General features: G+C 52.5%; 1 protein-coding gene across 1 annotated transcript in view; it reads right to left on the bottom strand.

The window, feature by feature from the left end:
- Positions 1–4,279, bottom strand: part of RNF157 (ring finger protein 157) — an 80,220-nt gene extending 75,941 nt beyond the window's left edge. Inside the window, exon 1 of the mRNA XM_003357958.4 lies at positions 4,031–4,279. Coding sequence (XP_003358006.1) covers positions 4,031–4,118 — 88 coding nt within the window. The 5' untranslated portion in view covers positions 4,119–4,279. The remainder of the gene's footprint in view (positions 1–4,030) is intronic.

Below are 13,618 nucleotides of genomic sequence, written 5' to 3'. Positions count from 1 at the left end.
CTGGATCCTTAACCCCCGAGGTCTCAATACTTCATATGTTTCCAGTTCAATGCGCATATAAAACGAAGGGGTTCCCTTAAAAACACAAAAAAAACCTCCAGCAACTTCTGCTGGGCTATGGGACAGGCCTGACAGGGACAGATGGCGGTGCCGCTTGCTGAAACAACCATTCCAAGTCCAAGGCAGGAGCGTCAGAGAGACTTTCCAGTGAGCCCAGGGGGCGGCCTCAGCTCAGCCAGGTCAGTCCCTGCTGAAAGCTGATTTTGCCATTTGCTTTGTTCTATCACCAGCGTTTAAGATAAGGAGACCCCAAGATCAACCCAGACGGATTCTTCACCCCAGGACACAGGCCTCTGGGTTTTGTTTCAATTCTGACCCAGAATAGCCTCCATGCCACAAATCATCAAGGACAAGTTCTTTTTTGTTGTTGTTTTTGTTTTGGTTTTTCAGGGCCGCACCTGCAGCATATGGCAGTTCCCAGGCTAGGGGTCGAAGAGGAGCTGCAGCCGCCGGCCTCCGTCACAGCCACAGCCAGGATCCGAGTCGTGTCTTTGACCTGAATCCTGGCAAGGCCGAATCCTTAACCTACTGAGCGAGGCCAGGGGTCGAACCCCCAACTTCATGGATACTAGTTGGGTTCGTAACCTGCTGAGCCACAATGGGAACTCCAAGGGCAAGTTCGCAATCCGATTCCTTGAGAATGGTTGATGGCTCAGTGAGAACATGAACTTGCTGGGTAGCCCTGGCCGAACCAATTCATTTGGCTGGGCCTCCATTTTCTTAGCAGCAAAATGAGCAGGTCTGGGGCCAATTCCCTAGGTTCCTTTGGGTCCAAAATACTATAATCCAAGAAAGAGTCAGGTAAATTTAAAGGTCTGATGAAGGAGAAGAGACGCTTCTGGACTAGCGCATATACGCAGGGACGCAAATTTTTAAGTACACAAAGGTTTGCTGACTGGGACGTGAATATTCTGATTCCTATTTTCTGTGTTTTTCCTCTAACTTACATAATTTGGTCCACTTGCTACAGAGATTGCTCTCATACAAAAGCTCTGATTAAAAATAATTTCCTAGGGGAGTACCCTTCATGGCTCAGTGGTTAACGAAGCCGACTAGGAACCATGAAGTTGCGGGTTCCATCCCTGGCCTTGCTCAGTGGCTTAAGGATCCAGCATTGCCATGAGCTGTGGTGTAGGTCACAGACATGGCTCGGATCCCATGTTGCTGTGGCTCTGGCGAAGGCCGGCGGCTACAGCTCCCATTCGACCCCTAGCCTGGGACCTCTATATACGGCAGGAGCGGCCCTAGAAATGGCAAAAAGACCAAAAAAAAAAAAAATTTCCTAGGAGTTCGCATCATGGCTCAGCAGAAATGAATCTGACTAGTATCCATTAGGACGCAGGTTCAATCCCTGGCCTCACTCAGTGGGTTTAAGGATCTGGCGTTGCTGTGGCTGTGGTGTAGGCAGGCAGCTGTAGCTCTGATTGGCCCCCTAGCCTAGGAACTTCCATAGGCCTTGGGTGTGGCCCTAAAAAGCCAAAAATAATAATAAAAATAATTTTTTTTTTTGGTTTTTTAAATTGTCCTTTTTAGGGCCGCACCCGTGGCATATGAAGGTTCCCAGGCTAGGGGTCCAATCGGAGCTGTTGCTGCCGGCCTACGCCAGAGCCACAGCCACGCCAGATCCGAGCCACGTCTGCGACCTACACCACAGCTCCCGGCAACGCTGGATACTTAACCCACTGAGCAAGGCCAGGGATTGAACCAGCAACCTCATGGTTCCCAGTCAGATTTGTTTCCACTGCACCATGATGGGAACTCCAAAAAAAGCAATAATAATTTTTTTAAATTATCTTTTTATTCAAATTCTGTATATATTGAATGTGATTCTGACCCTGAGTGTGAATTTGTGAGATTTTTTTTTTTTTTTTTGTCTTTTTGCTATTTCTTTGGGCCGCTCCCGCAGCATATAGAGGTTCCCAGGCTAGGGGTCGAATCAGAGCTGTAGCCGCCGGCCTTCACCAGAGCCGCAGCAACACGGGATCCGAGCCGTGTCTGCGACCTACACCACAGCTCACAGCAACACCGGATCCGTAACCCACTGAGCAAGGCCAGGGACCGAACCCGCAACCTCATGGTTCCCAGTCGGATTCATTAACCACTGCACCACGACGGGAACTCCAATAATAATTTTTAAAACAACTTCCCGTTAGATAAAACTTAAAAGACTGGTAGAGTAGAAAGGACAATTTACGGCCATAGGCACTGAAGTGACAGTGCTGGTTAAGAAAAGTTTTAGTTTTGGTCCGTTACCCTTTCACTACTATCATCCAAGATTCATACTTGTATTAATATCCTCTGGGGACCAGCCTCCCAGTGAAATACCCGTGCTTACTCCCATCTGTGAGGAGTGGTGCACACCCTTCTGAGGAGGCAACCTTTACTGAAACCCCTAAGCTCAGCAAAACACACTCCATATTCTGATCGATAAAAGCGCAGTGATTTCAGAAAAGAAAAATCCACAGATTCTTGTGTCTATGGAAAAGCAAGACGCATGCTTTCCTGAGCACTGGTTTCATACAGTCATAATTCAACCGGCGTTTTATTAAAACACTAAGGACCCATGGCTTTATCTTGGCCTGTCCTAAAGCATATTCATCTCTGCAAGGATTCATTCTCTGGCACAAAAGCAGCGAGCAACACAGCTCCGGCCCACACCCTGCAGGGGGCAGGTTCATTGTCTGGTCCCTGCTTTCACCTGGCACAAACCGGACACACCGCTGAGAAACCAGCTCCTCTCATTAGCATGTCTTTATTCTACCGCTGCAGTTCTGATCTCTCTCCAAGATCATGAAAATCCTCCTTGGGTCCTAAGCCAAAGAGAAGATGGGAGCCATGAGTCCCCAGGAGTCTTGAGAAAAGCAATGAAAAATGAAGAGCAGAGAGTTAGGTCATGTGCCAGCAGTTCGGAATTGGCTAGTTCTTTTCTTCTCTTTTTTGTTTTTAGTTATTCTTCAATGTTTTTAACTTTTAAATTGAAGTATAATTGATTTACAATATCGTGTTAGTTTCAGGTGTACAGCAGTGGTTCGATTTTATATAGATATAATATAGATATACATATAGTTTAATAATATATGTATATATATTTTTTCCAGAATCTTTTCCCTTAAAGGTTATTACAAAATCCTGAGTCAAGTTCCCTGTACGACACAGTAAGTCCTTGATGTGATCCTCTTGTGCTGTCAAAATCCTCCCCCAGCTCCAATATTTATGCTACAAACCAGAGGCTGAGACATTTATCCCTTTAATGATTCTAAAAACAAAGAGAATCCTTCTCTACATTTTAAATAGCTGTGCCCTGTCCCAGAGCCATCCTCATTCCAAAAAGCAGGCTTGTCACTCCTCCAGCCAAGTAACAACCCGAGTGACTCTGCTACGTAGAGCCCCCAATATTTCTGTTCGACACCCTTGTTCTTCCGACAGCCTCTCGAAAAGCATCAGCACCACGGAAAAGGCATTTTCGGCCTCCACCCTCCAGCAGGCAGTGGCAGCTTTCCCTGGAGAAACCTCATTCAAACCTGCGCCTGTCCCTCCCTCACCGGAGGCCTGGATGTGCTGACCTGTGCCAGCACCCAGCACAGGTGCCTGCTTCGGACGCCGAGCCCGCCTCCCCCAACCCGCAGCCCCCCGAGGGGAACGGGGACCCGGGCGGGAAGGAGCGGACTCCGTGCTGCGGACGGCGGGGACCTGGCCTGCAACGAGGCACCCCGCCCCTCGGGAGCCGCAGTCTCCCCAGCGCACGTCTCTGTCACAGGACGCATTGCGTCCGGGCCGCCCGCGTCCCCCGGCGGAGGGGCTGCCCACCCTCGCGACCGCCCCGGGCCCTAAAGCACCGCTCCAGGCCTCCTGCTAGACATCCCACCCTCCAAGATCGCACTGCAGCGCCGTCGGCCCCTGGGCCCGCCGGCCCCCCGGCGTCCCGGTGCGGGAGCCTCGCGACCTCCTCCCAGCCCCGGGCCGCGCTCACCGGACTTGGGCGGGTAGCGGTACACGGAATTGGACGGGATGTCCACCTCCTCGACGCCCGCGTGCTGCCGGCTGGTCAGGGCCCCCATGGCCGCTGCGCCCGCGCCGCCCGCGCCTCACCGCGGCCGCTTGCCCCGCGCCGGCTGCGGGGGTCGGCTGCCCGCCGCGGCCCGCTCGGCCTCGGCGCTGCGGCTCTGGCGGCGGGGAGCCCCCGGCGCGCCGCGCACCATCCTCCGCCGGGCCCCGCGGCGGCGCCTGTGCCGAGGGGGGCTGCGGGCTGGGCCGGGGGCGCCGCCGCCGCCTCAGGCCGCGTGATGTCAGCGGCGGCTCGCGCGCGGGGACCGCGGCGGCCACGGCCAATGGCGGGGCGGGGCGGGAGGGTCCGCGCGGCGCCAGCCAATGGGCGGCGGGACGCGGCGGAGCGGCGGCCGGGCGCGCGGCGAGGGCTGGAGGGGCCGAGGACGCGGCGCCCCCGGAGCCCGCTGGCGCGGTTCCGGCGGCCTCGCGGGAGCCGCCTCCTCGAGGGGCGTTCGCGCACCCTGGTCCCCAGCATCCGAAAGGCGCACGCGGCTTCCCCGCCTGGCGGAGGCTCTCTCCAGCCCCGTCCCTCGACATGTGCCAAAGCCGATGGTCACAAACCCGCAGAGGGGCGCCCTCCGCCTCCCAGGCGGGCAGTGGGGGTGGGTTCCCGCCCCGAGCGCCTCAGCCCCTCAGGGGCTCCCAGGGGTCGGGTAGACTGGTCAGTGCCGGTGACCCTCCAGGAAAACGTCGCCATCCCTCTCACCTAGTTCCTTTCAAGGCGCCGAGCTCTATGCTTGTTCTGTTTACGGGTCCCTTGGGCAGCTCCTGTAACCCTGAAGTTGGGAGACCATCGGCCCAAGAGGAGAAGGAGACAAGGCCCCTCGGACCGCACCTTTGGGAAACTTTGGGAAGAAGGGCGTTAATGCAGGGGAACTGGAGTGGGGCCAGAGCACACCAACCGTGGAACACCTGGGCAGGCAGAAGACCTCATTCTAAACCTAATTGCAGACATTTGTGTTTTAAACCCTTTATGCTATTTCTGTTTTGGCGGGCTTTTTCCTGAGAGAGTAAACTGATCTGCGAAAACTTCAATTTCAAGAACGTGGTTTCAGCAACCTTTCAGCAAGGGGTTCCAAGTACAGTTTGGGGAGTCAAGGTCCCTTGATTAAGCTTTTAAAGCCATCCATAGAGCATCTTTCCTGATGATTCTCTGTGTTTTTCTTGTTTTTAACAGCCGCACCTGTGGCATATTTGAGTTCCCGGCCTAGGGGTCAAATAGGAGCTGCAGCTGAGGTCTATGCCAAGGCCAAGGCAACTCTAGATCCTTAACCCACTGAGCGAGGCCAGGGGTCAAACCTGCATCCTCACATCGGCAACAATGGGTCCTTAACCCCCTGAGCCACAAAGGAAACTCCCTTTCATATTTTTCATTGCCCTCTTTTCAGCTTCATACCTAGTAGCAAAGATACCAACTCCCATGGAGTTCCCATTGTGGTTCAGTAGTAAAAACTAGTATCCACAGGATACAGGTTCAATCCCTGGCCTCGCTCAGTGGGTTAAGGATCTGGTGTTGCCCCAAGCTGCAGCACAGGTCGCAGATGTGGCTCGGATCTGGTGTGGCTGTAGCTGTGGCTATGATTTAACCCCTAGCTTGGGAACTTCCATATACCCTGGGTGTGGCCCTAAACACACACACACACACACACACACACACACACACACACACACACACACACACACAGAAACCAGCTCCAGTTGCCATGGTTTTTCTCCAAGTTCCCCAGGGTGGCAGGAACACATGTCTGTCATTTTTATCAACTGACAGGCTGACTCAGGCCTAAGCCACAGGGTAAGTTCCTGGCCCAGACAGACCTATGTGCAGCCTCTCTCAAACCCCAGGGCTCCCTGGCGGAGCTCAGAGCCCTCCCTCTAGCCCTTGACCCTAACCACTAGAAGGCTCTTGGACATACCTTTGGAAGGGAACTGATGCCCTGCTTTCACCATACCCAGACCCTACAGTGTAATTACTTGGTAAAGATAAAATACAAGCCATGAAGAATCTAGAGCCGCCTCAGAGTAAAAGGCCTTATAATCTTAGACTCTGTTCAGAAGTCTAAGACTCTTCTAAGAAGTCAGAATCTTCGCCTCTGTTTGTCCTTCCTGCCCTCAGCATTGGGTAAAGGGGACACCATCCCCTGAAAGGGTTTACCCGTGTCTGCAGGTTTCTTTGTCCCAGCCAGAGCCCGGCAGCAGATTAATTGCAAGGATCTGTTCTGATCCCCCGTGAACCAGCTCTGAGCTTGGGAAGCAGGTTCCTTCCCCATCCTGGATAACACTCAAGCCTGTAATTTGGTCCCTCCTCCCACAAACGGTTCATGAATCCAGTGACGGGAATAGTAAGATACGAAGCATAGTGCAGTAACACGAGCGGGCATTCATTAAACACCCTCCATGTGCCAGGCCCTAGTTTAAACATTTTTATGCATTTTTTGGACGCTTTTACACACATTAAAGCACTCATCCCTCACAGGGACCCGATGAAATACATGTTATTATCATCCCCATTTTACAGTTGAGGAAACTGAGGCAAAGAAAGAGCACTGGACTTTGAGTGGGACAAAGGAAGGCTGGAACCAGCTATGTAACTTGAGCCTGAGCCCTTAGTAACCAGCTTCAGTTTCCCTGACCGTGAAATAACTTCCTCCTTACTGGCTCTTGTGAAGAAGCCATCTGCGGGTCAAGACAGGAACTCCTCCTAGACTAGGAGTTCCTGTCGTGGCTTAGTGGTTAACGAACCCGACTAGTATCCGTGAGGATGCGGATTCTCTCCCTGGCCTTGCTCTGTGGGTTAAGGTTCCGGCATTGCCGTGAGCTGTGGTGTAGGTCACAGACACGGCTTGGATCCAGAGCTGCTGTGGCTGTGGTGTAGGCCAGCAGCTACAGCTCGGATTGGACCTCTAGCCTGGGAACCTCCATATGCTGCAGGTACCACCCAAAAAATCCAAAAAAAAAAAGACAGTTTAAAAAAAGAAGCAATTGCATTGATGAGCTGCCTAGGGTCGAGAGGCAGAAGAGAAAGGGGTGGGGTAGTTCAGAGAAAAGTTTAGGTCAAAGAGGCTTTCTGTGAATTGGGTTAGAACCCCGTCGTCTACAATGTAATCGCATGGTGTTACAGTTTGGGAAAAGAGGGGAGAACCTCAGCCAGGGCTCAGGGCCCACGCGAGATAAGCAAAGTCTGGGAAGAGCCACCTCTTGGGGGCAGGGATGGGGTGTGGGGGGGGTGCGGGCAGCCCTGCATTCCTCCCAGGTCCTGCCTCGGTGCCTTTTGACTCCCTTGCCAGAGATCTGGGCCAAGGAGAGGCCCTAGGGGAGAAGATGGCACAGACAAGAGGAAAAATCCAGAAGTGACCGCCATCAAGAGAGCCATAAAAATACTTTTAACTTGAACAGATGGTCTAGGGAGGGTGGCCATAAGTGCATGGGGAAATTACACACAGATACCTTGCATCTTTCGTGTAAATAACTTCAGTGCATCCGGTCCCTTTCCACCCTGTGGACGCAGCCCTCACTAGAATCATCTCAGACAAGGGTTTCAAGGTCTCAGGGGTTTCCTCTAAGCTTCCAAGGAAGACAAGGAGGTAAAAGCCACTTTTTTTTCCCTCCCGCACCCATGCCAGGTGGAAGTCCCCGGGCCAGGGATAGAATCTGAGCCTCAGCTGTGATCTATGCTACACGCTTGGGCATCACTCATTTCTTAACCCACTGCAACACAGCGGGAACTTGTGCAGGAGCAAGTAATTTCTAGGTCAGCTGTTCCCTTCGAGCTTTTAAGTTCGTTCATTTTGACTGTCCTGGTTTCAGCTCAGATGTGCCTTCTCCAACCTTTGTCACACATCCAATCATTTTGATGCTTCTCACAGATTCCCGTGTCAAGAGAGAGACGGAGTCCGAAGGTGAAGAGCTGACAGTCGCTGTCCTGTTTGTAGCACAGTGTTCCCGAGGCAACAGGGTGGGGGTGCCTGGGGGCCTGAAGGAGCTAAGACAGGCCCTTTCTAGGTTGTTTCCTTGGCCCTTCTGCCAGGGCTAGGAGAGGAAGAGCCCTGGCTGTTCTGAGCACCCCAAAGATGCACCCCAGTTGCAATACACAGCCCTTGATCTCTCCCTTGGTCCTTGGCCCGTGGCTTCCATGGATTAAAACTAAAACCATCAGGAGTTCCCGTGGGGCTCAGTGGGTTAAGGATCTGGTGTTGTCACTGCTGTGCCTCAGGTCGCTGCTGTGGCACAGGTTGGATCCCTGACCTGGGAACTTCCACAAGTGGAGGGTGCAGCCAATAAAACAAACAAAAAAAAAAACCCCAGGAAGTTCCCATTGTGGCTCAGCAGTAATAAACTCCACTAGTATCATGAGGACGCAGGTTCGATCCCTGACCTTGCTCAGTGGGTTAAAGGATCCGGCATTGCCATGAGCTGTGGTGTGGGTCGCAGATGCGGTTCGGATCCTCCCTGGCGGTGGCTGTGGTGTAGGCCGGCAGCTGTCACTCTGATTCAACCCCTAGCCTGGGCACGTCCATATGCCGCATCTGCGGCCCTAAAAAGCAAACAAAACAAAACAAAAAGCTAAAGCCACCAGCAGCAAATTTCACATTCTGCTCCACTTCGGTGTAGCGGGCTGATGCTGACGGAGGGCCTGATCCTTAATGTTTGAGGACCCAGCAAACGGTTCCTGTGGCAACCTAAGGCTCTCTGTGGAGGAACATAGGAAATCAGCAATCGACCTGTCCTATTTTGCTTCTTGCCATGTGTGAATGCCTCATTGTTAATTTCCTGCTCAGCTGCGTGCCTCCAACAAAGGAGAACCGTACCAAGGCGGCCGACTTCAGTTGGGTTTGTCGCTTCTTAATCTACTTTCCAAGTGGAGATCGAAGTGAAAGACAATGTTTACACTGCCTGGTGTGGCTGGGCTTGGGCGGGGAGAGTAAGGTGCCTGGGGTGTAACCCTCAAGCTGGCAATCACTCGCCAGGTCACGCAGGCGCCTCTCCCTGGCTCCCGCCCTGCTGCCCAGGCATCTGGCCTTGCTTGGGAGAAACAAGGGACCCAGGATAGGAATTCATCCAAGGACTAGGTTCTAGAAACGAGGCGCGTTGGTTCTATTTTTGCTTTACTTTAGTCCCAGATTGTTTTCCTCAAACACCGAGAACCTGTAAGCTCGTTTCTGTACATTTCACTTCTGCCTTCACTTCCCTGCTCTTCTTTTGGCTTTGAGCTCAGCCCCATCTGGGGCTGCACATGCTGTGTGATAGATCAGTCGGTGTGAAAGAAGGCGCCACTCACACTTCAGCCCTGTGGGGACCCGCTGCCCCCTCTGCTTTTCTCCGGGGAAACACTCCCAGCAGGCGAAAAGCCCAGCATCTGTCTCCTGCCAACCAAAGAAACCAGAACGGGGAAGAAGCGACGTGGTGACAGCCTCCACACCTCTCTGCTCAACTGCGGTTACTTAGAAAGATCAAAGGAAGAAAAGGAAAACTAATTCTCTTCCTTCTCTCGGGGTTTCTTGACAACGCCAGTCCTGGCTGGAGCATCAGATCTAGAAGAAGCCCAAAAGCTGTCATACCTGATGGATGAGGCAGCTGTAGCCTGGAGAGGGGAGGGAACTTGCCCAAGGCCAGGCCAGTGGCAGCCTGGCTGAGAACCTAGGGATCCCAGGCTCGGTGTTCTGGACTCTGCTTCGGGAAACACACACTGATGGCTTAGTTTCTTCTCTCTCTCTCTCTCTCTCTCTCCCGCCCTTTTTTTTTTTTTTTTTTTTTTTTTTTTTTGGAGTAGGCTGACTTCTGGAGCGGGTCTAAGAGGACAAACAACTCAAGGAGTGAGCTCAGAGATCCAGCACAAACACATGTGTATGTCCACCTGTTGTGATAACGGTGCCAACATGCCATCAACTTGCCCTCCCATGGAAATTATCCATGGCTGCGCTCAAGCTGGAATAGGATGCCGGGGAACTTCTCAGCGAGAGTCTCCCTATGCCCTGCCTCTCCTCCTCTGAAACCAGAGCTGAGGTCAGATCGGTCACGGGGCACCTCCCAGGCACAGAAACCAAAGGGCAGATGGGAAAAGAGGGCTGAGAGCGAGTTAGATCAGATCCGGAGCAAGCGGGTTACATGTGTCATATCCACACTAAGAGCGCGTCCCTGCTCAAGTCCGAGCCCTGGCCCGTGCCGAGACTTTGTGTGCAAAGAGCCATTGATTCCTGCGCCAATTGCTTGTTCGTTTAAGCGATCACCATTCTTCCTCATCAGGGCGCTTCAGAGTGTGCTGAGTCTCACAGAGTAACGCACAGATCCTGCCTAACTGTCGTGCCTCCCAAAGCAACCTGTCGGAAGCCTCGGATTCCTTTTACGTCCCAGGAGGTGTATGTTTATGACAGTGCTTGGTTGTGTACTGTTATGTTTTAGAGTCCAGGATGCAATCTGCACATGAAAAGAGGTCTGGCCATCTCATGAGCTTCCTCTCTGGTTTTTCTGCCTCTTGGTCCTCTCTGCACTTACCTACTCTAAAAATCACTCTTAGGGAAGTTCCCCAGGGCCCTAGCTTCCCCTAGCTTCCCCAGTGTCACTGCTGTGGCTCCGGTTCAGTCCCTGGCCTGGGGAGTTCCGAATGCCGCAGGTACAGCCCAAATTTAAAAATCAATTTAAAAAAAAAACCACTCTCGGGAGTTTTCTTGTGGCTCAGTGGGTTAAGGATCCGGCATTGTCATTGCAGTGGCTTGGGTCGCTGCTGTGGCACAGTTCGATCCCTGGTCTGGCAGCTTCCTCGTGCTGCGGATGAGGCCCATGGGAAAAAAAAAAAATTCCCCTTAAGTTAACTTTCCTAATATGCAGCCATCTTCATGTTCCTCCCTTGCTCCTATACCTTTAGTGGCTCCCCATTACCTTACACAAGACAGATATTTCATCCCGGAACCCTTTTCTCCTCTGCTTCCCCAAAAACCCTTGTACCCATAATCCCCAAAACACCTGTCACTCCTGCTCATGTATTTGCTCCTGAAAAACCTTTCTGCTTGTGTCATATACCTGTGTGCTGAGATCAGTCCCTCTCCGCTGAAATCTCACCTTTGCCACGAAGCTGCCTCCGAGAACCATGGCTCTTCTTTCTCAGAAGTCTTTCTGGGTGAATAATTTTGTCTAACTTACTTGATGCTTATATGCTGGGTGTCCCCAGCTTCCAAAGGCAAAAGGCCTGTCGGGCTCTGGAGCCAGTTGGAACCAAGTTCAAAGCCCAGCTCTTCTCTTATGGTCGGTGTGTTTTAGGAAACTCCTGTCTCTCTGAGCCTCAGTTTCCTCCTCTATAAATGAACATGAGAACTGCAAAGAGCTGTCTGAACATTCAGGGAGACAAGCTGTAAAAAGCCCTGGCACTGTTCCTGGCACACAGCAGGAATGCTAACTTCTTTTTTAATTAATTAAATGCTAACTTCTTTTTTTTAATTAAAAAAAGGTTGGAGTTCCCCTTGTGGCTCAGTAGCAATGAACCTGAGGAGTATCCAGTGAGGATGAGGGTTCCATCCCTGGCCTCGCTCAGTGGGTTAAGGATCTGGCGTTGCTGCAAGCTGTGGCGTAGGTCACAGACATGGCTCAGGTCTGGCGTGGCTGTGGCTGTGGCTGTGATGTAGGCCGGCAGCTGCAGCTCTGATTTGACCCCAGCCCAGGAATTTCCACATGCCGCAGGTGCAGCATGAAGTAATTGGATTCCAAAGGTGATTTTTTTTTTTAAGTCGGAGTTCCAGATCTGCTGAGCCAGGATGTGCATGCGAGACCTGCCTTCATCGTGCCGATGATGGAACTGATGTCTGTGACCCTCTGGCTGGAGGCAGAGTCCAGGGTTTGCATCTTCTGAGACATGATCCTTCCGCACCCACTGGAACCCAAAATGCCAGGCTCCCACCCCCCATCCCCCTGAACAGCCTGAGCAGAAGCCAGCCTGCACTCCTTCCTTCTCCCCAGAGCACAGCAGCCCCAGTCACAGCACTGGCAGTGAAGCTCACCCTCAAAGGCCCTCTAGCCCCTGCGGCCGGATGAGCCGACCGTCTCTGGACTGGGCTGGGTCTCTGTGAGCCACCATTGTTTAATTTTCACTCATGTGTCATCTGCTAACTAGAGAGAAAGCCCTTTGGGTTGGGGACGGCTCTCCAGAGCCGATTGTTCAGAATTTTGCCAGCCATTTCTTAAACAGCCAGTAACTTTTTTTTTTTTTTTGCTTTTTAGGGCTGCACCTGTGGCATACGGAGGTTCTCAGGCTAGGGGTCAAATCGGAGCTACAGCTGCCGGCTTATGGCACAGCCACGCAGGATCCAAGCCACGTCTGCGACCTACACCACAGCTAGCTTATAGCAGCAACAGATCCTTCACCCACTGAGCGAGGCCAGGGATCGAACCCATATGCTCATGGATGCTAGTCGGGTCCGTTGCCACTGAGCCACGACAGAAACCTCAAACTGCTGGTAGCTTTAAATTGACCATAGTGGGGCTATTTAAACTACAGAAACCATCAAACACTGCCAGCCAGGCCTTCCCGACTCCCCAGGGCCACTTTACCAGCACACCTCTGGTCTCTGTCTTCTTCAAATCCCCTAGATGGACCGGACTGGGCGTATTGTTTCCCATACACAAGGGCCATTAAATAAACGGCTATTTAAATACTTACGAAAAATCCTCATTTTTGAAATACTTATGAAGCATCATCGTTTTTGAGCAATGACTTCCTCCAAGCGCTTTCAAATGCAGTGTCTCACTTAATCTTCAAAACCACCCTAAGAGATAAGTTTGATTCTTCTTCCCATTTCCCAGGTGAGGAGACTGACACTTACTCAACCAGGGGCAGGCAGCAGAAACCTGTTTGAGGTTCGTCTGAGTCTCACCCACAGATTGTCTGTCCTCCCAGCTTCCATGGGGGAGACGTGTCCCCGTGCCAGGCCTGCTGGTCACTGAGCCAGAGTGGTTTCCTCTATGGTGGCACCAGCAGCAAAGGTCCGTTCGTGGGGCTTTCTCCTCCCCTCGCCTCTCCCCAAATTTGATCGGCCACCCTTGTCCCACCCACTTCCTCCTGTATTATCTCGCATCTGAATTAGGACCATTTTCCAACAAGCCCCCTGACTCCCCCACCCCCACCCCTTATCTCTGAAAGTCCTTTTTGGCCTAAAACGTCTCTCCTCTAAAGACTTTGGTAACACCTGTGCTTTGTAACTACCCACAGGTCTGAACAGACACCCCGTCTCCTCGCACAATCCTGTCGGATGACTGGGCTCCATGCGCAGCCTGCTTGGGAGGGTGGCTCCTGTCTAGACAGTTCCCCCAGGGCAGGTCACAGGATTGTCTCTCTGATCGCTCTTGGGGTCCAGGGTGTGATGGGCTCGGATATTGCTGGTGACAAGGCGCGTGCTGCTGGGTTCCCAGTTCTGTGCTGTACAACCCAGTTCTCAGCAGAGACTTCCTTCCTCTTTATGCGGAAGACTGGCCCCCGTGTTTACTAACAGCACCCGGCTTGGGCCAAAGAGTGCCTGCTCTACGCGGG

This window comes from Sus scrofa, chromosome 12 (genome assembly GCF_000003025.6).
Source record: "Sus scrofa isolate TJ Tabasco breed Duroc chromosome 12, Sscrofa11.1, whole genome shotgun sequence".
In the NCBI taxonomy this organism is placed as follows: domain Eukaryota; kingdom Metazoa; phylum Chordata; class Mammalia; order Artiodactyla; family Suidae; genus Sus; species Sus scrofa.
This window is presented reverse-complemented; position numbering and strand designations above follow the sequence as displayed.